This window comes from Lethenteron reissneri, chromosome 15 (genome assembly GCF_015708825.2).
Source record: "Lethenteron reissneri isolate LAM-NWPU_2019-01 chromosome 15, ASM1570882v1, whole genome shotgun sequence".
NCBI classification, from domain to species: Eukaryota; Metazoa; Chordata; class Hyperoartia; order Petromyzontiformes; family Petromyzontidae; genus Lethenteron; species Lethenteron reissneri.
This window is the reverse complement of record NC_083793.1, coordinates 7,810,787-7,832,798: the sequence shown is the minus strand read 5'-3', so window position 1 is coordinate 7,832,798 and position 22,012 is coordinate 7,810,787. Positions and strand designations below refer to the sequence as shown.

At 46.1% G+C, this 22,012-nt stretch overlaps 1 protein-coding gene across 9 annotated transcripts in view; it reads right to left on the bottom strand.

The window, feature by feature from the left end:
• The window catches only part of LOC133342651 (IQ motif and SEC7 domain-containing protein 1-like), a 290,148-nt gene that overhangs the window by 27,072 nt on the left and 241,064 nt on the right, over positions 1–22,012 (bottom strand). For all 9 annotated transcript variants that reach the window (XM_061551935.1, XM_061551936.1, XM_061551938.1 and 6 more), the window contains 4 exons: positions 18,901–19,201; positions 14,615–15,888; positions 2,741–2,902; positions 1,495–1,617 (listed from right to left, as the gene is read on the bottom strand). In XM_061551935.1, the coding sequence (XP_061407919.1) occupies positions 1,495–1,617; positions 2,741–2,902; positions 14,615–15,888; positions 18,901–19,201 (1,860 nt within the window). The remainder of the gene's footprint in view (positions 1–1,494; positions 1,618–2,740; positions 2,903–14,614; positions 15,889–18,900; positions 19,202–22,012) is intronic.

The following is a 22,012-nucleotide window of genomic DNA, read 5'->3' as shown; positions in this document are numbered from 1 at the left end:
GCTTCCTCAAAAGGTGAGCATATTGCAGTTTTATTTATTTCCTTATTTTTTTTTAAATTTAAACGAAACGTGTATCCGTTGTGCATGTCTACTATATATGTGATATCGAACACATTAGAAGCTGGACACGCATGCACATTGCGAGTAAGGCAATTTTTGTTGTTTATAACTCAAGTATAAGAAGCTGGCCTGTGTGTTATTCCCTGTGCACCAGTGGTATGTAAAGATATAAGCTTTATATCAGAACGCTGTCTTACTAGGGTGTTCTTGCACACATATATAAGCAGAACTCCATTCTCTATCTCGACATATAAACACATGTTTTGGCTGACCGGCTTTGCAGACGAATTTTTTCGAGCAGAGTTTGTTTAAGCCAGCAAAACTCATGAGCAGTCAGGCTTGTTAAACAAACGCTGCTGGATTAACAGAAGTTATTGGCAAGATTACTCCAAATAAACTACGGGACCCTATTCCATGCATAAAGCAATACTTTACACAAACCTATTGTAGATATAGTGGGACTGAGGCAACAGTAAAGGGATAGAAACTTGTTTTGTTAAACCAACATCGCATTCTGCATTGAGGGATAAGGGAGTGTATACATTTCCTGGATTTTATTCTGACTTCTTTGATTTTCCGTGAAGATGTTTGATGTCATTTCAAGAGAAACGTCACATCTTATCGAACATTTGGGTTACGAGCACTGGCGGAGCCAGTGGGGGGTGGGGGGGGGGGTGGCACGTGCCCCCCCAACAATAGTCTGAGTCTATAATTGGCAATAAGTAACGGCAAAGCAGTTATAAGTGACTCACAGAATTGTGCGCAGTTGCGTATACAGTACACGACTTCCCTGAAGGCATTCACCTTCAGCGAGCGCGATGCCGATCACACAACACGGTTCGAATTCGACCCTCGATCGATGGCTGCGCCATCGCCGCACACGAGTCGAATGAAAAGCAAGGGACAAGTCCTTACTAACAACTCATATCATTTTTCATTGCTGGAGGGGTTGCCGCCCCCCCCGACCTGAAAATCCTGGCTCCGCCATTGGTTACGAGAATTGTCAATAGCTCAGTGGTGCGTCGAAACAATAATCATCAGTGTTTCAAATGCTTTTACACCACGTGACAATTTAACGACATTGGTTTTTCTTCCGGGAAAAAAAAAATATAATAAATGTATCGGTACGTCTTCAAGTTGAAGACTATAGAGGCTCACATAAGGTCACAGAGAAGGGCGTGTGGCACATTTTGGTGCCAGCTATCATAGAGTGCGGTCGTGTTGCTCCAGTTCTCTGCGGTGAATACAATGTCTTTAAAAACAACGGTGCTATGCCTCTCCAAAGTAAAATTAACGCTAACCGCATGCACGTTCTGAGATTCAGTGGCGAACAGGACACTCACCCTACAAACTTGCAGACGTTTCGGAATGTAAAAGGGTTCATTTGTTTGGCATGTTTAAGTCCTGGTTGTGGCTAATGTCGTGAGTGAGCACCTGAAGGCCTCTATGAGCCTCTCCACCTTCTGCGCCTCTCCCTGCACGCGGATGTGAGCCTGGAACATTCGCAGTGCCTCATCCAGCTCCATGCCCGAGAAGTCCATCTCATCCACCACGCAGCTACAGAGAGACAAACGCAAAGATCCCCCGGTATAGCCATAACAGACTTTTGGGGCAATTGCTGTTAACGAACACATACGAAGTCCGGCACAGCACACGAGGAGGTCGGTGGCCAGCTACACGCACAAACACACACGAAATACACTCTACCAATGTAACTTCCTCTGTAATATTCTTCCATACCAACCAGTTTAGGCTGGACACTTGTGAAAAATTACTTCATAGGTCCTCGCATTCTTCGAGCCTGCATAAGATGTCTGTACAAAGATGATAATAATACATTTTATCTAGCGTCATTCATGCAAATTGCACATCAGAACGCTGTAGAATTTCCAAAGCATATAGTTCTCGTATGGAGGCATGTATTGAGGCAGCCAAAACCTCCGCCATTAATTTCCCAAGCTCCGAGGTCCTATAATGGGATGTTATACCAACTCCATTAATGAGTATTTATACATGTGGGAGGACATTTGGAATACCTGGACAAAATCAATGTAAGCAAAGAGGGTAACAATCAATGTATTGCAGTGGAGGCTGTTTAGGCAAGTGTTATTAGCAAGCAGTTATTAAGGCAGGCATGGCACATAAGGAGGTGCAGTTGACACTGCCATGCATGGCTGCCTTTGTCTCCCCAGAGGTGATGTTTACACAGCACACCAGGTACTAATTTAAAGCTGAGTTGACTTAGGTGAGGCGCAGGACCGATTCAGATATTCACCACTGAAGTTGGTCATGAGCGAGATCCGTGGCGCAGTGCGCTAACCACTCCGCTCCTGTTCCTCCCAAAGACAAAGATCCCCCCGATAGCCTTAATAGGATGTTGGGGCAAGTGCTGTTAGCGAGCACCTATGAAGGCTGCCATGGCATATAAGGAGATGGAGGTGGTCAACACCACGCCAAGCTGCCTTTGTCTCCCTAGTGGCGAAGTTTACACATCGCACCAGGTACTCATTGAGGCCGAGGACCGACTCAGCTAATCGTTACTGGTGGTGGCCGTGATCAGGAATCAAACTGCTACCCCCACAAACACACACAAACTCGTCGACGCACACGCGCAAACACAAAAACACACGCGCGCGTCCACGCAGACACACACACACAAACACTCGCGACGGACACTCACTCAAGCACGTCGCGGTTGAAGGCGCGCTGCCGGTTGCCCAGGAACTCTCCGATCATTTGTCGGCTGAGCCCCTTGCGCTGAAGGAGGAAGTGTGCGACTCCGACGGGTGTGTCGGGCACGAAGCCACGCTCCATCAAGTAGGCGACTCCTTTCTCCGGCTTCCTGCGAGGGGCACGGGCAGCCTGGGTCAACTCAGGCAACGCTCACAATGCAATTGCTTCGCAGTTTTTGTGGTTTGCATAGAATCGCCCCGCACGTCGGAAGGGCGAGGCTGGCGTACGTACGGTGCGAAAGAGTCACGACACGCATACATTTGTATACAGCTGTCCAATTTGAGAAATTAAATGGTTGAGATGAGATGTGATGTTCTGTGCTTTGAGTCGCTGAGGCATCTGAGTGACCTATACATGGAAATCCGTATTCATTAGCATCATCTTCAGCTTCTTCAGATGGTGCACCTGCCACATGGAAAGACATTTTCTTCTCAGTTTTTTTTTCCCTTCAAATTACAATTGTGCTATTCATACTCTTTGGTTCTTTCGGTAAAGTCACGTAGGTATAAAATTAAAGCTTTCCCACCTGATGACACGTCGTGATTTATTTTATTTCATGTGCTATTCATGTCGTGATATGCAAGAGAACATCCATTCGGTGTTAAAGAGGACAAAGCAATGCATCATCCGGTATTAAAGAACATCACACAGAAGTGAATCTCACAAAACTACTTCAGAGATCCATTCAAATGAACAAGTCTAATTTACTGTTATTCAAATGGCCCTTTTATCCACACTGAGGGAATTACACTCTTACACAGATCCTACGCCTGACATGCTTGTCAAACTGACATTGAAATAAAAATCCCTCAGCTGACATGTAACCAAATTAAGATAAAAAAAACTAATTTAACATAAAGTGGTTCTCTCTGCGCAGACAATGGTGAGTGGGCCGGCATGATAACCTCACTACACTTGAGACACCCACCCCCCACGTGTATTCAAGAGTGGCTGCCTTGATTTGAACCCAGTGCCTCCAGCCGTGCCACTTCTGAACTCAGCCTCCCTCTGTGGGAAAATTTTCGAAGTAATGAAAGCAAATAGCCTTGGTGAGGGTAGGGGGCAAAGGAATCGATGAAAGCTGTTGAAGAGATACCTCAAACGGTTTGACCTCTCTCTCCATATTGTAAAAAAAAATGGGGTGGTGGCTTCCCTCCCTGACCTCTAATGTCCAACATCCAGGGTGTGTGTACATATATATATACTCTCCAACACACCGGTGTGCTGTACTAGTCACGAATCGGCACCTTCTGTTTACGTGATAAACCTTAATAATTGGCTGTGTTGGGTGGTGGTGGGCTTAACGACACATTTCTATATTTACGTGATCTGACCCCAAAAAAACCTGTATTTTGTATTATACCTGCTGCCTCTCGAACTACTGCTGACCTGTTCTTAAATGAGAACTGGGAAAAATTGTGGCCGCATCATCTTTGATGATCATCTTTGAGATTCACATAAGCGTCACGGCCCTGAGCTTGTTTCATCGAGGAGGGACAGGTAAACCGTGGGTGCTGGCTAATAACGAGATCGCATAGCGCAGCACACACGGGCACACGTGTTCAAGGGCACACGCGTTCATTTTACAGGACATACATGTTTGTTCGCGTATGCTGGTTGGTGCCGTGTTTACAGAAACAAAAGTGTTTATTTTTGACAGAGGAGACCTGGGTTCTTCTTTGTTAAACATCACCATGAAACATTTCACCTTCGGCCAATCAGGAGAGGCTCTGCGAGCAACGACCATGATGCTACCTCTGCACGTGCTGCTCGAGCAACAATGTTTCCTGCCAATTTCGGAAGAAACGTGCTTATTTTGGAAGTATGTTTTCCTCGTGTATGCCGAGCTGCAAGGGTCAAAGTTTGCAGACTAAATTCCCGTTGTGCCGTAACTGTCAATGCGCTGCATTGGATGCGCGCCTCTGCTTCGAGCGGCCGGAAACACAGATGCCGGCACTCGACGGCGGCTATGAACGTGGCAGCACGAGAGATGCACGCACGCAGTCAGTAAACTAAAATGTAAAGGAATTCATCTTCTTGGTTCTTTCGGTAAAGTCACGTAGAAGGGAAATAATAAAATAATAAAAAGAAAACATAATAAAATACAATTCTCACGACGTTTTGGCCACAACGCAAGCAGCCGTCCTCAGGTGAAGAACAGGGCTATCCGACAGCCCTGTTCTTCCGACAGACCTGTTCTTCACCTGAGGACGGCTGCTTGCGTTGTGGCCGAAACGTCGTGAGAATTGTATTTTATAATGTTTTATTTTAATTATTTTATTATTTCCCTTCTACGTGACTTCACCGAAAGAACCAAGAAGATAAATCCCTGTTGTCACGAAAGCTTTAAAAGGAAATATAAAGGAATTGCCGAAACTACAATAAACGATTTTTATTTTACCAGGTAAGACCCACTGGGCTTTGTAGCCCCTTTTTCAGAAAGCGACCTGGGCCACAAATGATAACTCGACCAAGTGACTTATCACGGGGAAATTTACAGAGGCTACACACCCGAAGCGCACGTTGATTCTAAATGTGGAGGGGAAAACCGGAGCGCCCGGAGAAAAATCCACGCGACTACAGGGAGAGAGCGAGAGAGAGAGACACGCATGCAAACTCCAAATATACCGCGACTGTGGTGAGGCCCAAACCATCCAACACATCACCGCGGAGTGCGCCATCCACGCCAAGGGTGGCACAGTCGGGTTTTTTTACAATCGGGTTTAATTGTCTTTTAATATTAAACCCGATCATCTGAGATTGGGAGAAATCCGGTTTAATTGGTTCTATTTGCAGAACCGCACTTCGCCAACTTCTCAACGATGGGCTTCATCCATTCCAAGCTAAGGAACTCACTGGCGCCCACGATTGTGGGGGAGAAGCTCGTGTTCATCAAGACCAACCTGCCCGCCGCATTCTACGACTACCCCGTGCCCGACGGCCCCCCCGAGTACGATAGCAGCACCGACGAGGAAGCAGCCTAAGCCTTGGATCAGAGTTTCTTATTCATTAAAGCAGGTTTTAATTCCCCGAAATCGGGTTTAATTGTATTAAAGAAAAAACCCGATGCATGCCGCTGGAAAAATCGGGTTTTTTCCACCCATGATCCACGCACATCCTGGTTGAAGGACCTTAACATTGAACTATGACACCAATAAAAACGGTTGCCTCCCCCCGCCCCCATGCCTTGAGAGACAGAGAATGATATAACATGTTAACATAAACAATGGATGTTAATGATTCATCCTCCTTACTTCCTCTTGTGATTCAATGATTGTTGTGATTCAGGGTGATGGTTCAAGAATTGATTATATTTTTTTACATTGCGGTGAATGTCGCATCCATGATACGCAATGGCATTCATAATTTTAACAAAACAAACATCAATTATTACACGTGTGATAAAGTGCACGTATCATAATTTGCTTCAGAATGGATATTAATCAATGAATCAATGCGTCATCATGCCCCTCATGTTAATGACGGCACATTCGTTGGGAAATATCAACACGAATTACCATCGAAGATAGGAATACAATACTGATAATCATGGGACCTCCTTTACCAGTACCAAAATATGAGAATCGGTTTTCCCCTTTTTATCTGACAACAAAACAGGTGTTGAGATGTTAAAACACCAAACTGAAACCTTTTACAAGGAATTATGCCTGCGTTACCTACAATACTTGTGGACAGAATGCAAACAAACTCTGATAATATATGCATTGTCTTTGAAACTGATTGGTCCACACCACAAACAGCTTTCTTTTGAGCCTCATCCCAAACGGTGTTAGACCAGAGGAGAATATCTAATTTTTTGGTACTGGCAAAGGAGGTCCCATGATGTAGATGCTCACCCCGAGCTCTCATTACTTTGATGGTGCATCATCTTTGAGCTGTACGCCTTTTGGCGTCCTCTGGTCGAGCACCAATTGAGACGAGGCTCAAAAGAAAGCTGTCTCTGGTGTGGACCATTCAGTTTCAAAGACAATGCCTATATTATCAGAGTACGTTTTTTGTTTGCATTCTGACCACAAGTATTGTGGTTAATGCAGACATGATTCCTTGTAAAAGGTTTCAGTTTGGTGTTTTAACATCTTAACACCTGTTTTGTTGCCAGAAAAAAGGGGAAAACCTATTCTCAATGCTGAAAATGTTTTTTTTACAGTACAGTATCTGGGATGACAGTGATAAATGTTGTTAAAGGATTTTAGTTGTTTTTTTTCTAAACATTCTAAAGGCGTGCGCGTTGGTCGGGTGACATTAAGTGGTCCTCTTATTACTATTGACAAGAACATAATTCGTTATTTTTTACTTTGTTTTCAGTGTGCACAGTACGAATGACTGCAGAAGCGATGCATTCGTCACACTTTGTCTAATATTCGTAGTAGTAGTAGTAATATATGTCTCTTAACAGAATGTGCATACTGGATACTGTGAAATATGACGAAGCTGGAACGCACATTGGGATTTACAATGTTATTTAATTTAGTCAGTATTTTCTAGAGGAAAAAAAACCCTACATTTCTTCCTCGGGGCATCCAGCAGAGTTTGTTCAACATAATTCACTACAGGGGCTTGTTTTTCCATGCAATTTTCACTTGGCCAAAAGATGCGCGTAGCTTAACTCAACGTTAGAAAAAGCCATCTGGTCATTACATCACTTCAAGTATAATGATTTCAAAAGCGTCATTTGCCACTGTATTACATTGAGAGCAGCGGATAGGTAAGCATTTATTTCCACACTCACCGTCGTCGTAATGAAGTTTAGCAGGTACATACGCTTAAGTCTACATTTACCGTAACGTGAAATTGAATAAAGGTCAACCAATTTCTCAGCTAAAGTAAAAACATAAATCTGCCCTGGAGACGTAAAACTAGCTAATTAGGTAATTACATTTTCTCTCAACATTCCCGAATCCTGTCTTCCTCTTTGTCTTCTCAATGTGATCCTAAACACGCATCCCTCAATGCTTCTTTGTGCACTTTTCACATGTTGTTCCATTTTCTTTGTCAATGTCTCTTTGAAATCCATGTCATAGCAGGGGATATATCAACTGATAACAAAAACTAGTTTCTATTCAGGCGCATTGGTATGTTTCTCTTGTCATCATCAAGGTCACTTTTCCCAAAGCACTCAAACCCCATCTCATCCACCTATTTAATAATTTTGATCCCGTTCTGCCTTCAAGAGCTGGCAATATGGCTCTCCAGAGATATGATATTGCACTGTTTGTGTTGCTCTTTATAGTGTGAATGCAATATTGCTTTTTTTACATTGAACAGGGGCCCCATCATTTAGACTGAGTGGCTTTTACCTATGACATCTGGCAAACCAATAGTATTTGTTTAACAAGTCTGTGCTGATGAGACCCAGAACAATAAAACCATCCCAGAGTCCAGTTGCTTAAACAAATGCTGCTGGGTAATATTGATCAGGAAGGACAATTGGCCAATGGACTGAGCCATATTTGTATCTCTGCGTGGAGAAAAAAAATGGAGTTATGCTTATAAATCTCTCTCTCTCCAAAGTGTGCTGAAGGGGTGCCTTTCTCACACATTCCATATCACCGGCGAAGCGAACCGCATGACACTGTTATAAAGGTGAGCTCCGCAAGTGAAGATCGTATCGACCGGGGTGCTATATTACCTCATACTGAAGGTAAGTAAGCCGTGCCTGTGATGATAATACCACTGGAGGGCCATACTGCACCGAGTTAAAAGTGAGCCTTATCGCCGAAGATCATATCACTGGAGAGCCGTATTGCCCCTCGCCTGCTTTTGCCCCTACCTTGTCTGAGCTGCCTGATTTATAGCAGGGGGCTATTGGAGTGCTGTGCTGAGCCGGGGAGAGCCAGGCACGTCTCAAGAGCCATTGAACGGAGGGTCTAGGTGCGTGTTGCGGCAGTCGTGCTGACGATTTGTCGCCGCAATTGACAAATTTAGTCTGCAAATCCCATCGATGTCACACGAATGGAGAATGGTGGCTGTCAACATAAGGCAGCGGCGGGCATGGACGCTGTCGGCCTTGATTGTCGAAACCGCCCGATTAAATGATAATGTGAAAAGATAAAAGTGCAGCCCTGCAATTGCCTGTTTGGTGGCAGGGCCTCCACGAGGAGGAGCTCTTGAGAGCCCCCTTAGGGGGTCTACTCTTTCACACTGGCCAGACATCTTGGAAGAGGTGTGAGTATTCACACTATACTCCACCAAAAACGAAAGCTGCCTGTCGACTAAGAGTAGTGGACCTATTTATAGTGCTGGGTGGACAGAGGCAGGGAGGGGGGGATTTAAGAAACTCGCTCCATTGTTTTTAGCTGCCGAGCCGGGAGAATGAATCAGAACCGTACTCGTTGGTTCTTTCGGTAAAGTCACGTAGGTATAAAATAAAATAAATTAAATCACGACGTTTCGGGCGCAACACAAGCGTCCGTCATCAGGTGGGACAAGCTGATGACCGAAAGAACCAAAGAGTATGGATCCCTGCAGTCACGAAAACTTCAAATCTAGATTGAATCAGAACCGGCAAACCTCTCGATTACAAGTCCAGTGTACTAACCATTCCTCCATGGCAGAATCCCTGTATATGTGTAGACTTCACAACGAGTGTGTGCTTAGTATCGGTGGAATGATGCATCGATTCACTGATTAATATTTGCGTTTAAAGCTCATGATAAACGCGTTGAATCACATGTGTAAGAAACAATCTTTTTCAATTTTCTGGATAATTGTTGTATGGCGGGAGGGTGGTTAATGTACTGCATTATCAACCCAGTAACCTGCGTTCAATTCCCAGTTGTGGCTATTATCAAGTGGGTTAAAAGTGATGCCTGGACCGTCCCCTGGAAACCCATCTTCACCAATGCACTAAATAGCACGGTGAAATTACAGGACCATGACTTCTTCTGTTATAGTCAGTCGAGACTGCTATATTTACCACTGCAATGAATTAGTTATGAAGTACGACTCTGAACCACCATAATATATAAAATCACCAGGGTCAGGTTAATCGTTCAGTCCCCACTGATCAGCCAATTAAAGCATCATCATCAACATCATAATCAGTCGTTTGCATTGCTGAGGCCGAGACGGATTCTGTGGGATGAAGAAATCAGTCAGAGTGCCAATGTGCCTCTTATCTGCAGGAACATGAAAACAGGCTATTCAATGTTACAGAGTCTAGTCTTTGGGTCAGCATATGTTTTTGCTTGGTCGAAAACTGTGGTCATATTAAATGTGCAAAAGAAAAAAATACAATGCAATATAAGGTTTATTTTATGCCAAATGCATTTCATACATTGTGTTTTTCTCTTGCGTCGTATTTATGGAATGTACATATAAACCTATTCAGTTTCTGCTAGAATAAACTCCCTTTTTTCCTTTTGGATCTCTCCATGGGACTATTACAGATTCCATTGTCGGAATGGGCTGAAGGTAACGGTCTGTTTCCGATCATACCCAAATGATTTGGTGCAGCACAATTGTGTAAGTTTAGTGCTGCAACCGCATTGCCTGCAGCCAATTCGGTTTGAAAAGGCTGATAAAAATAGTGACATCCACCAGGACAAAACTTAATTACTTGTTTATTTTAAACGACAGTCATAACACAAGTATTGCATTATTATTTTGGTGGGTCGCTGCCCCTTAATGAAGTTCCATTACAACGTAATGCATTATATCTGTCTTGGCAAGCCCATTAAGTCTCTGTCACGATATACTTTATTTATTGCGTGTTAGTTTAAGCGGAAGCTCCAGTAGGTATACCTTAACTATTTATGATCACGTTCATAAGGAACCTCTCACTGATCGCAAAAACGCTTTCCGCCACGAAAATAATGCATTCGCAATAACGCGCCCGAAACTACTTTGGACGGTGTTAAGTCACGATTTAGTCTCGGCCACTGAAGCATCGATTCTTAGTTGCTGGCAGCGGCGATGTTTAATTCAACATGAAAACTGCTGCGCACAGAGAGTCTGAGTGATTGTAAAAATAATAATTTACTGCCTATTGTCAACCCCTCCGCACTGTGTCATTCATGTTTTTTTTAACCATACTTCATAATTTTTCGATTTAAAGCTTTCGTGACTGCAGGGATTCATCTTCTTGGTTCTATCGGTAAAGTCACGTAGAAGGGAAGTAATAAAATTCACCTGAGAACGGCTGCTTGCGTTGTGGCCGAAACGTCGTGAGAATTATTTTATTATGTTTTATTTTTATTATTTTATTACTTCCCTTCTACGTGACTTTACCGAAAGAACCAAGAAGACATGCTTCATAATTCAAGAGGGGCCAGATATCACTCGACATTGACATCATCTGTAATACGGAATGAACCCAAGTTGCCGAGTGCGCAGCGCGGTACGCTCGCTGCTGCGCCACAGCTCCCAAGCGGTATTTCATTTTCTTCTTCGAGCGCTGTCCATCTGCTCAGCAGCAATGATGGGTCTTGGTGAAGTCACTCTATCGCTGTCCGCTCTCTACCGATTTCACCACTTCGGTCACCGCCAATCCCCTCCACCCACCTCCGCTTTGTCGAACGCACGCTCCGTTTGCCTCTACTTCTCAATCCTTATTTTCTGGTGTGCATTGCCATATTTGGTAGTCATTCTCGAGACATGTCCCAACCACTGCGGTTTCCTTTCTTGGATCATTTGTAACGGCAAGTAATTTGTATTTATTTATTTAGTTGCAATAATAACACACACACACAAACATCTCAAATGTCGTCCCCTTTTGAAACCTAGGGAGCAATTATGGGACCATTTGTTCCACTTCCTGAATTTTTTGACCGTTGTGAACAATGGGGCACTGGACATGCTTTATGCATGCGTAACATTTGCACTGGACAGATGCAGTTCATGCAGTTGTATTAAAAGCACACATCACTTGGCTTTGGTCAACATGCACATCGGCATGCTGTTATGTAAACAGCAGCAATGTTTTGCAGCAATTACAATCGAGCTGACTTTTACAGACCGGCTCAACTGGCAGGGTTGCACACTTTTGATGCTAAACCGACCTGAACTATTCGGACAGAAATTCTCGCTGCAGACTCCAAACATTTCTGTACAGTACAGCCAGTCGCCCCTCACGTCGGTGATGTCTTATGTGGGCATCCATTGAAAATTGATATCACGTGTCTCCTTTGTATTGGCATTTGTTTTGGTCCAGCCTAAACGTGGGTTACGAGATTGACGCATGGTTATTATTAAAATAACAAAAAGCTATTTCCTCCTGGACTTTCTACCTAAACTTGGCCATGCTACATGCGCAGAGCGAAAAGGTTGAGATGCAAAACGGGTCATGTGATGTGTGCACTTGGGCACAACGGCCTTTGTCGAGAGGACTAAACCGGCTGGGGAAGTCTGCTTCTCGCTTTTATCCCGAGTGGATTCAGCAGTACATTTTGGGTGTTCCATCATGCATTTAGCAACTGTCGAATTTCATCAACGAATTAATACAACAATATATGAGATACATGAATATATATAACACCTTATAAAAATGGCAAATTTGTAATTTTAAACATGCAGTGTGGGTAAATTTGAGTTTACGTAAAAGTTAAGTGAAAGTCAGCCACAACACTAAATTAGTATCATCATTCATTTGTCAGCTGCACACGCGGATCTGCACTCTCTCCCTCTCTCTTACATTACATGTCACGAGGTGATGAAGACAAATGCTGCTTTTCACAGTGCATCTGCTCGCCATTTAAGTGATTGTTAAACAGTTGAAGGATTATTGGCTCAAATGTCACACGGCATTGTGCACGTCTTTCACGGTAATATTTAAGCCCTCCATGCATTTCCTTGTTATTGATGAGAACAGATGTCGCTTATGAGGCCTGCTAGGCTTTATATTAAACCATACACGTTGTTTCCTGGCTTCCCATTGAACGTCTTGCACGATTTATGGAACAGGTTGTGCAGTGTGCGCTGTTCAGCATGATCCGAATAAGAATCTGTATTCATCCTGGAGAAATCCAATGAGCTATGAATCTCTTTTTCAACAATAGTCCAACGCTGCACTCCACGGGAATCCAAAAGCCAGACAACAGCCCGATAGATATGTGATTCCGTTCCTGAAGATGCTCCGGGGACGTGGAACAAAAGATCAGAAGTCATGCCGAACGACACGTGGTACTAACTGTAAAAAACAACATCACGTAGCTATACAGCCCAACCGCGAAAACCGACGCGGTGAAAATTTCTTGAGTGTAAAAAAAATACGAATCGCGTGACTGGGGCCTCTTTTTTTCCTTTGCTCAAGCTTCATTCTGCCGACGGATTATCACGGTTGGCTGCTACGTTGCGGTGCGAAAGAAGTTCAACATACATGCACACAATAACTTAGGGGAGTGAAAGAAGTGACCGAATAATCAAATGCATCACCCACACAGTTGATGATTTGCACCTGCGCCGCTCCACAGAGACCTCTGTGCTATGCACAGCTGTGAGGCATTAATAATGGAGCGTGTCGGGTGTTTTTGGCGAAGCTAAACAAAATATATATTTTACAATATACATAATGTAATACAATTTGGATTTATATCGCGTCTAAATGCAAAGGCACCTCAAGACGCAGTGCAAGATAGTGGGACGTGTGCATCATGGGTGAGAATACACTGAAGGAGAATATTTAAATATAATTTAAAGAGAAGAGACAGTCAGTTCTAGCTACAGCCATGGTTTTATATATATACACTGTATATAAAGCACCATTGCTCAATCTGAAAATAACTTTTAAAATCGTAATTGGACACAAATTAATTTCCCTTGAGGGTATATATTTGTCATATAGCTGTCGACCCTAATTATCTCACATCTGAAAAGAGAAATGGCAATGACAATACGATAATACATGGCCTTTCTTTTTCCCAGGAGAGCCTCACTAAGTCTCGAGACTCTTTCGCAGGAGGGTCCTGCAAGTTGTATCATGGCCAATTCCATTCACGAGTGTTTTGCATGTAAATGCAAAGAGGGGGTAGCTGGAGAAAACCCGTCACACATGCGAAGAGGAAACACTCAGAGCTCCTCATACACGCGGCACACCGCTGTGCTGCCAAACGCCGGGTATTTATTCCCTTGGATTCTCCCAGCTCAGTAATGACCCAGCCTCAACCCCTGCTTCGGCTTCTCAAAGGACCCAACGAGATCCATACATTTCAGGGTCATTCGGTTGAATACATTTGGAGAGTACTCCCAGCGATGTGAGGAATCAGGAGGTGCCACTGCACCGGGGCACACAGGCTGGGGGGAAAAAGAGGTAGAGAAACTGGACAGAGGGTCCCCATCTCGTTACTTGCGCCAGGGCCCATGCCAACCACGTTCCACCAACTGATAGTAGTGGTCCGTGCTAAGGATTTCAGCTGATGTGGGCCGTATAGGTGGCTGGTAACCGCCGTGTTTGGTTATGGCTAAGGGACACCCACAATATTTTGGACAATGTAATCATTGCATTGCTGAGTCCGCGTTTTTCTCCCTTCAACAAGCTGACGTGAATGCTGATTAAGCTGAACATGCTGATGATTAAACCGTTAAATACATAGCCACGGATGACCGGTAGGCTCCATACTAAGCCAGTACGGTAATTGTTCTTTAGGAGTCGGAAAGGGATTTTTTTACGATCGCTCAGGACTCGCAACCGCTCGGAGAGACAAGCACGTGCAAAACGATTCAGTTGCGTGCAGCTGATCTCTCAAGCGTGGACCGGCTTAATCAATGACAATTTGACAGCCCCGCATCCCCCCCTCACCACCCCCAAACTTCGAAAGTGTGTCCACGCGCCTGTCCGACCTCCCCTGCGGGGTTGCCGTCTTACTTGTTGAAGAGGTTGAGTCCGATGCGATACTGCCGCTTGCGGATGATGTCGTTGCTGAAAGCGGGCGAGTCGCAGCCCCCCTGCGCGTCCTTGTGGTAGCCGGGCCGCGTGAGCGCGGGGTCGCGCGCGCTCGTGTGCGACGACGTCTCCGACCCGTAGTTGATGGTCTCGTTGGAGTTGGACGTGCTGTTGATGCTGTCGTTGTCGGCGTCCGAGAAGTCCGAGTCGGCCTTGCTCTGCCTGCTCCCGTTGACGCCCAAGCTGAGGCCCCCACCCTGCCGCAGAGAGGAGGGGGCCTCCGGCGGCAGGACCCGCACCATGCTGGCCCCGGGCAGCGAGCCGGAGTCGACGGATCCCCGCGAGGGGCTCTTCGGGCTCACGGGGTGGCCCGAGAGACTTTGCTTCCTCAGCACATCCTGGCTCAAGGAGTCCATGAGAACCTGGGCCTTCTCCACGATGGGCATCGCCCGCATGTCTCTGGCCGTGTTCACGGTTTGGGAGGCGACGGTCGTTTTGGGTAACGTGCTCCTGACGTACGTGTGCGTCTGGCTGCCCTCGGAGATGCTGCACCCCGAGTGGAATCTGTCCGGCGCAATAAACGACCCGGCCGCGGCCGCCGCCGCCGCCGCCGTCGCTACTGCTGGCGCGGCAGAGATACGGTTTGTCGGAGACGGCGGCGTGATGGCGTCCTCGTCGATGTACAGCGTGATGTCGCTGTACGACGCGGCCAGCTTGTCCTTCACGATGCCGTCGTCCGCCTGGCTGGGGTCCTCCGCCAGCTCGTCCTTGGGGAGGAGCGTCAGCGTCGAGGAGCTGCCATCGTTCCCCGCTGACGGCGAGTCCAGCTTCTCCTCGTCCGACTTGCTCAGGCCCCTGCAGTTGAGCGCATCGTCGATGGAGGCTGCGAGCGACTTGACCTGCTTGGAGAATGCGTCCTCCAGCTCCGTGATTGTGTCTCCCTGTTGCCGCCCGCCATGCCGCGTCCGCTTCGGGCCCTCTTTGGCCTCGGCCTTCCGGTCTGCGGAGGCCACAATCACGGCCGTCACGGCCGTTGTGGGTGCAAGCCCTCCTTGTGGTGGTGCCTTCCCCGCAACGGGGGACTCCTGGGTCGGTAGCTGCATCCGAGTGCCCTTGGAGACACGGCTCTCACACATGGAGTCCCGGATCCTCCGGAACTGCTTCTTCATCTGGTATTCTCGGAAGGCGGTCTGTATGGTGCACGCTGCACGGCGGCTGATGTAATGGCCCCCGTATTTACGCTCCAGCATCTCCACCTGGGAACAAACGAAAAAATAACAACGTGCAATTCTCGGGCGAGTTTGGCGCGGTGTCCGACGTTTCACTCCACATGCTGAGAGCTTCAGTCGCGGTCACGAAAGAAGCCCCCGGGGCGCGTGGAGCGTTACATCGGACGTCGTGCTGGATAACGCGAGGTACAATCTGAAAACGCGTTGGAGAGCGGTACAGCACAACCATGAAAACGTAGGCGGCGAAAATAAAAATACGCGTGCACTCTCAGCAGTTTACTGTCGAGCGAAAACACTCGTGTCGGGTGTGTTCAGGCAGAAGCATCACTTTCAAATGCTGAGGTACATTTGTCCTACTCTTATTACAGTAAACCAATGACCGCTGCTTCGCTGAGCGATTGTGATTGGCTCACAAGATTCGATTCCCACTTTAGGGATCTGTACACGAGGCTAAAATGTCAATAAAAGCAGGCTTGATGCATTCCTTTTACTCGGAATGCATGGACTTGGCAAACAAAACAACAAGGGCAGCCAATACGAGCAACGACTGCGAGTTCACGCAATTCGCATTAAATTTCCAGGACCACTTTGGCGCTCATCAATAATTGTACGCATTGTGAATCAAGCCAACGTTGTGGCTGCTTGAGCACAAGACGTTCTTTGCTCATGACACCATGACACGCTACTTTGCCACGGGTAGTGTGGGTGGGGGGAGGTGGATTGGTGGAGTTATTTTTCTCTCCTCTAAGTGAAACACTCCTAACCAAAGGAGAGACATTCTACTCGCAATCAATTTCCATCACACCAACGCGTGTCCTCAGTGCATGCCTCCGGGTGACAAGATGTAATAACTCGTTGCTGAATAATGGAAAATGCAGGTATCCATGCATATTTTTGGGAGTATATTTATTATACACTACTCTGACCACATTACCCGGAATGCACCCGGCCTCATCGTATCTCAGGAGCAATGTGGGGCTAAAGTTTGAATAGTTCTTGACTGAAAGACCACCGTACAAAAACAGCCGTTTAGTGGCTGCTGCAGGACAAATGTTGTGGCCAGAACTGGGTGGTGTAGAAGAATCCATCGCTGTACTGTGTACGAAGTCCCCCACATCTGTGCCCACTGCGCCATTCACCACCCTGCACTGACCTGCGTGGCAAAAAGAAACCCTCACGACCCACACGGTGTGTGGGTGGCCCTCATCCAGCGGTGGATTTACAAAAGTTTCCGTACGTGTACATGTTATGAGCAGTGTAGCACTTGCACAAGTGCTGTAATGTTTTGCAAGTTCTTTTGGGACCATCGGAACAACCACTATTAATCATAGCAGCATTTGGTTTGGCAGTGTCCATACATCACAAAGTACATAAAAGTGGCCTATGACTCAACAGAGCCTTGCTTACTGGTGCCAAGCCTGGCATTTGGCACACACAGATAAAGTTCACTGCTCCAATTAAGCGTCCATGTGGGCAAATGATAGGGCTACAGTGGTCATTTATTATTCTGCTTGCTCAGTTGTATATGTCTCTACTATTGCGTGTCACAACGGACAAAGGCCGTTTAAACACACGTGAAATGATGACAAATGATATACCGGGTGGTCAACAAATTGTACGCTGAGTCATAATAGCCAGTTTTTAGAGTGGCCTGCATTATGACCGTATTTGCTCGGACGATTGAGCAATCGGACCGGAATGTATTGGTCAGCATGCTGCCTCACCAGGTTGCTGGTTGGTCAGTCATTGCCATTGATTGACCCAATCCTGTTGCGGTGTCGGACCAGGTGGACGTGATTGTGGCTTGCTGTAACCAATTGTCAGAGGCAGTGTTGGACTCTCCAGCGATGCCTCTGGGGATTACCGAGAGGAGCCCCCCTTCCCTCATAGGCATCTTTGGGCAATCAAAGGCAGTTCTGATTTAATGACTGCAAGAGTTAAGGTTGTGAGGCATGAAAGCAATTTGAGGGAAATCATTGCCGGCGATCATCTCGCTATTGGCAATGCATCTACAATGGGTAACTATATTAACATTTACAGCAATGACAGAGCATGATGTAATTCTTCTACCTTGAAAACAAAAATGTATGCAGCAACTACTAATGCCAGTGATGATTGACATTAGTTGCCCTATTGTATCAAGGCATTTAAGGATCAACTAAATGCCTCATTATTATCAAATGTATCCCATGGAGGTGTACACAATGCACTTATTCATTGATTGAAATCCATGTTGTCTGCTCCAGATACGTGCATCGAATAGTTGCTGTGAGAATTAATTATTATCGATTTGTCCATGCGGTATTTTAGGAATTATTTCATGTCACCCCGGCAGCCACCAGAGGAGCTTTCATTCGCTAAAAAGTTTTAAGATCATTAAATCTTGAACTCAATTGTGATATTTCAATCGTGACAATTCATCAAATTGTTAGGAGACCAAAATCAGGAGCCGGCTAAATCTCTGAGAATCCATTCTTTGCCATCGGTGCTGGCAGCCATATGGCTTGTGAGATGGAGTTGCCACCTGTCCTGATTTTCCCAGGATCCTCCTCTTTTTGCGGTGGAAAAGCTGAAAGTCCTTTCAAGTCATTAAAAATTTCAGTTCATGTCAACTGCATATAAATACACTGGTCAAAACAGCGCATTTACATGTGGTTCTTCGCTCTTCCAGTATTGTGACATATTCTTCTTCCAAAGATATGTCCTGTTTTTAAAGCCTAGGAGGTGGCAAGAATAGCATGATCTCTGCTGCAGTCACACAACTATCATTGTCGCCATTGACCTGGCCCCACGGTGTATGTATGTATGTTGAACTTCCTTCGCACCGTACGTTGTCAACCGTGCTAATCGGACGTGCGGGAAAATAAGCAACTATATTAACTGTTACAGCAATGATAAGAGCACGATGTCAACATTCTCCTACCTTGAAAACTAAAGAATTAAGCAGCGACTACTACTGCCGGCGATGATAGACACGAGTACAGGGCTCCATCACGAATATTGATAACGGGGCGCAGGAAAGCGAGGGGTGAACGTCACCTGTTTATCCTGCAGGTCGGAGGAGAGCTCGTAGCTCCCGGCGAGCGAGTGCTTCCGCCGTGCAGCGGCCGTCGCAGCCGTGGTCCCGTCGTCCCCTTGCTGCTGCGCCCGGCGCAGCGCCGAGTTGGATCGCTGGAAGCTGGCCCTGCGCGACGTCGATTGCCGCGATTGGGCGGAGGTGCCTGGCAAGGCCGAGGTGTCGTCGGACGCGCGGGCCGGGGAGCAGGCCGCCGCGGCGTCTCGGCTGAGCGAGCCGTCTGTGCACGTGACCGTCTCTGGGCCCTGTGCCTCAACATCCACGCTGCGGTCGGTGAAAATGAAAAAGAGACATAAAGAGGCATGGTTTGATATCAGGCGCAAGATTTCTCTCCCCGTCGCCGGTCTCGACTGGCACTGCCCACGCCTTGCAAATTCCTAAAGTTACACACAGCGGAGTCGTGACAACTCATTTTGGTTAATTGTACACTCGATTTAAAAACGAGATGTTTGACATCAGGTTGAAGTATAAAGCTGTACTTCCAGCAGGGAGAAGGGAACGTCGGACATATATACATCATTTGGGTACAACTGAAAAACACATTTTGGAGAAAAATTAGTGGTAGTCAGCTTGTTAGCTACGTGTAGCCCGATACCATTAAATATCTACATTTATTTTGACAGTCAGTGTCTATAATGAGCTATCACAGCCAGCTAGATGGCTCAGCAGTCTTGCGAGTGGCTCACAACCAAAATATTGCGAGTTAAAATCCTAACTTTGGCACGACACATTGAGGACCACTTTTTTGGCAAAGTTAACCAGTGGTTGTCCCTTTGGAGAGACTCACCCCCTCCCCCCCCGACCATGGGAATGTAGAATTTCCAACACTCGCTCAGGGCTGTAAGCAGGAGATGAGCACCACCTGAATTCTGATTTAAGAAAGACGTAACTGTAATGTTTGTGGCTGTTTAGTGCGAAGTGAAAACCCACCAATGAAATTCACTGGACCTGATAAATAGTTAAATTAAGTCGCGCAGCAGATGATTGGCCATTCCCATTAACAAGGGTTTAGGATCTGCGAGTAACACACAGCTAACCACCACATTAGTACGGCACATAGCATGATCCTGTCGAATGTGTAAGCCATGCACCAAAACATGACTACATTTTTTTTTATGTATGAGTGCTGGTTATATATATATATAATATTTGCTTAGTTTTCTGAGTGAGCATTGCAGTCCACCCCCTTTCTGAGCACGGACCCCGGTTACGAAACGCGCTTGATGGAGTGGGGTGCAGGCACCTTGCCGCAGGCTCTGTGCTGCGTTACTCTGTGAGCACGCGATCGCTTTGTCGAAGACCTTCTGACCCTGTGAGCACGTGGCTGCGTGAGAGTGCACCAGGACGCAGATTCAAATTGAAAAGGCGCCACGTAATCATACGATTGTTGACAATAATTATCGATGCCTTGAGTTTTCTGGCTGGCTGCTGGCCGGGCTCCTATCCACCCCGACGATGTATCTATCGTGAGTGGCTGCTGCGAGCCGTTGCCACGAGAACTATCTCGGTTAACTGGATGAATGGGATTTTCCGTGAAACGCCTAAACATTTAATTGGGTTGAAACGGCGGAAAGAAATTCGGAAGACGTATAATAGAAGGTGGGAGTCAGGGATACAGAGGAATAACACGGATCATTTCACATTTGCCTAGCTGATCAACTTGTGCTCATATTAATGTTATTCTTTCACCAGATTATTCTTTAAACCCTCGAGATTATAAAAAAACAACCCTCGCAATATGTATTATTTTGCCATTTTATTATGTTAAAAAGTAGATTACTTTTAATAAGAGGCAGCTGTCATGAAAATGGCAGCTGACTCTTTATTTTCCATTGCAGAGCAACGGGTTCTCTATCAGTAATAATAATAATTATCTTTATTTACTCATGTAACCCTCACTGAGCCTCAGGACACCTTTACAAGAGGTTCCCACCCACCAGTGCACATGGGCACGCCACACTAGATCGATCGGCAGGTTGCACGTGGTCAGGTAAAGTGTAGGTATTCCCATATCTTCCAGGATGTCTCGTCAGCCTGGAAGAGTGGTACAACGCACACTCTAAAGGGGGTTTAACACGTAGGCTTTTCGCCATTCTGGCGAATTGCCCGATGATGCTGGATGTAATTACCAGCGAAACGTCGTACTCAAAAACTGTAAATGTTGTGGAGTCACTCTTCAACACACCGGTGGGCTAAAGCAGTGAACTATTTGTCTTTTGTCAACGTGACACTTTTTTGCTGATTGGCCGTGTCGGGTTGTGGAGGGTTACGACACATTTATAAATAGCGCGATCTAAACCCAAAAACGTTGATTATGAACTCTAAAGGGGGTAATTTAGAACTCCCTGCAGTGGAGGTTCTTCTGCCAGAAGTGGTATGTGCAATACACCGCAGGGCTGAACCTTTACGTTTTAGGCTGCAGCCGGATGTTTGGCTAATTCAATTTAATAAGTGTTTGGCATGCAGGAATAAGCCGTAGTACCTGGGGAATGTCTCACAAATATAAGGGAGGTAAGACCTAAAGCTCTGACAGGAAAGATTATCAAGAATCCACAGATGTACTGCCATTCACTGGTTACCCCACAGCCAAAGCCTACAACAACCGACGTTCATCGGCAGTGTAACCATGAAAGTAGTAACTGGATCACATAGCTCTTGAGATCTGACCACATTGGGGCACATTTAGAGTGATTTGGTCACGCGTGAACCGGTGCTGTTGATATGGGAGCAGAGATTGGTTGCTAACTGGTGAAGGAACAGAAACACGGCCTAATTCTTACGTGGAACACAACACCACCTCTTATAAGTCGACCCAGCGCAACTCACAGCTGCTGCCAAATGGGTGGCAAAACACGCGCCAAAGATAACGTTTTAACTAAACCTTAGGGGTAGGGGCTTTTTGTCATCGTCTGAAAGTTTGACATCGTATTCTCCTGGGCGTCCGACTTTGGGGGACTGACCTCTTGCGGCAGCTTCAGTTGAAGTTGCTCCGACGGACAGATGGAGAGGATTTGGCAAAGCACGCCTGTACTAACGTAAACATGTCTCAGAGCTTACAGGACTCAAATTGCGTTT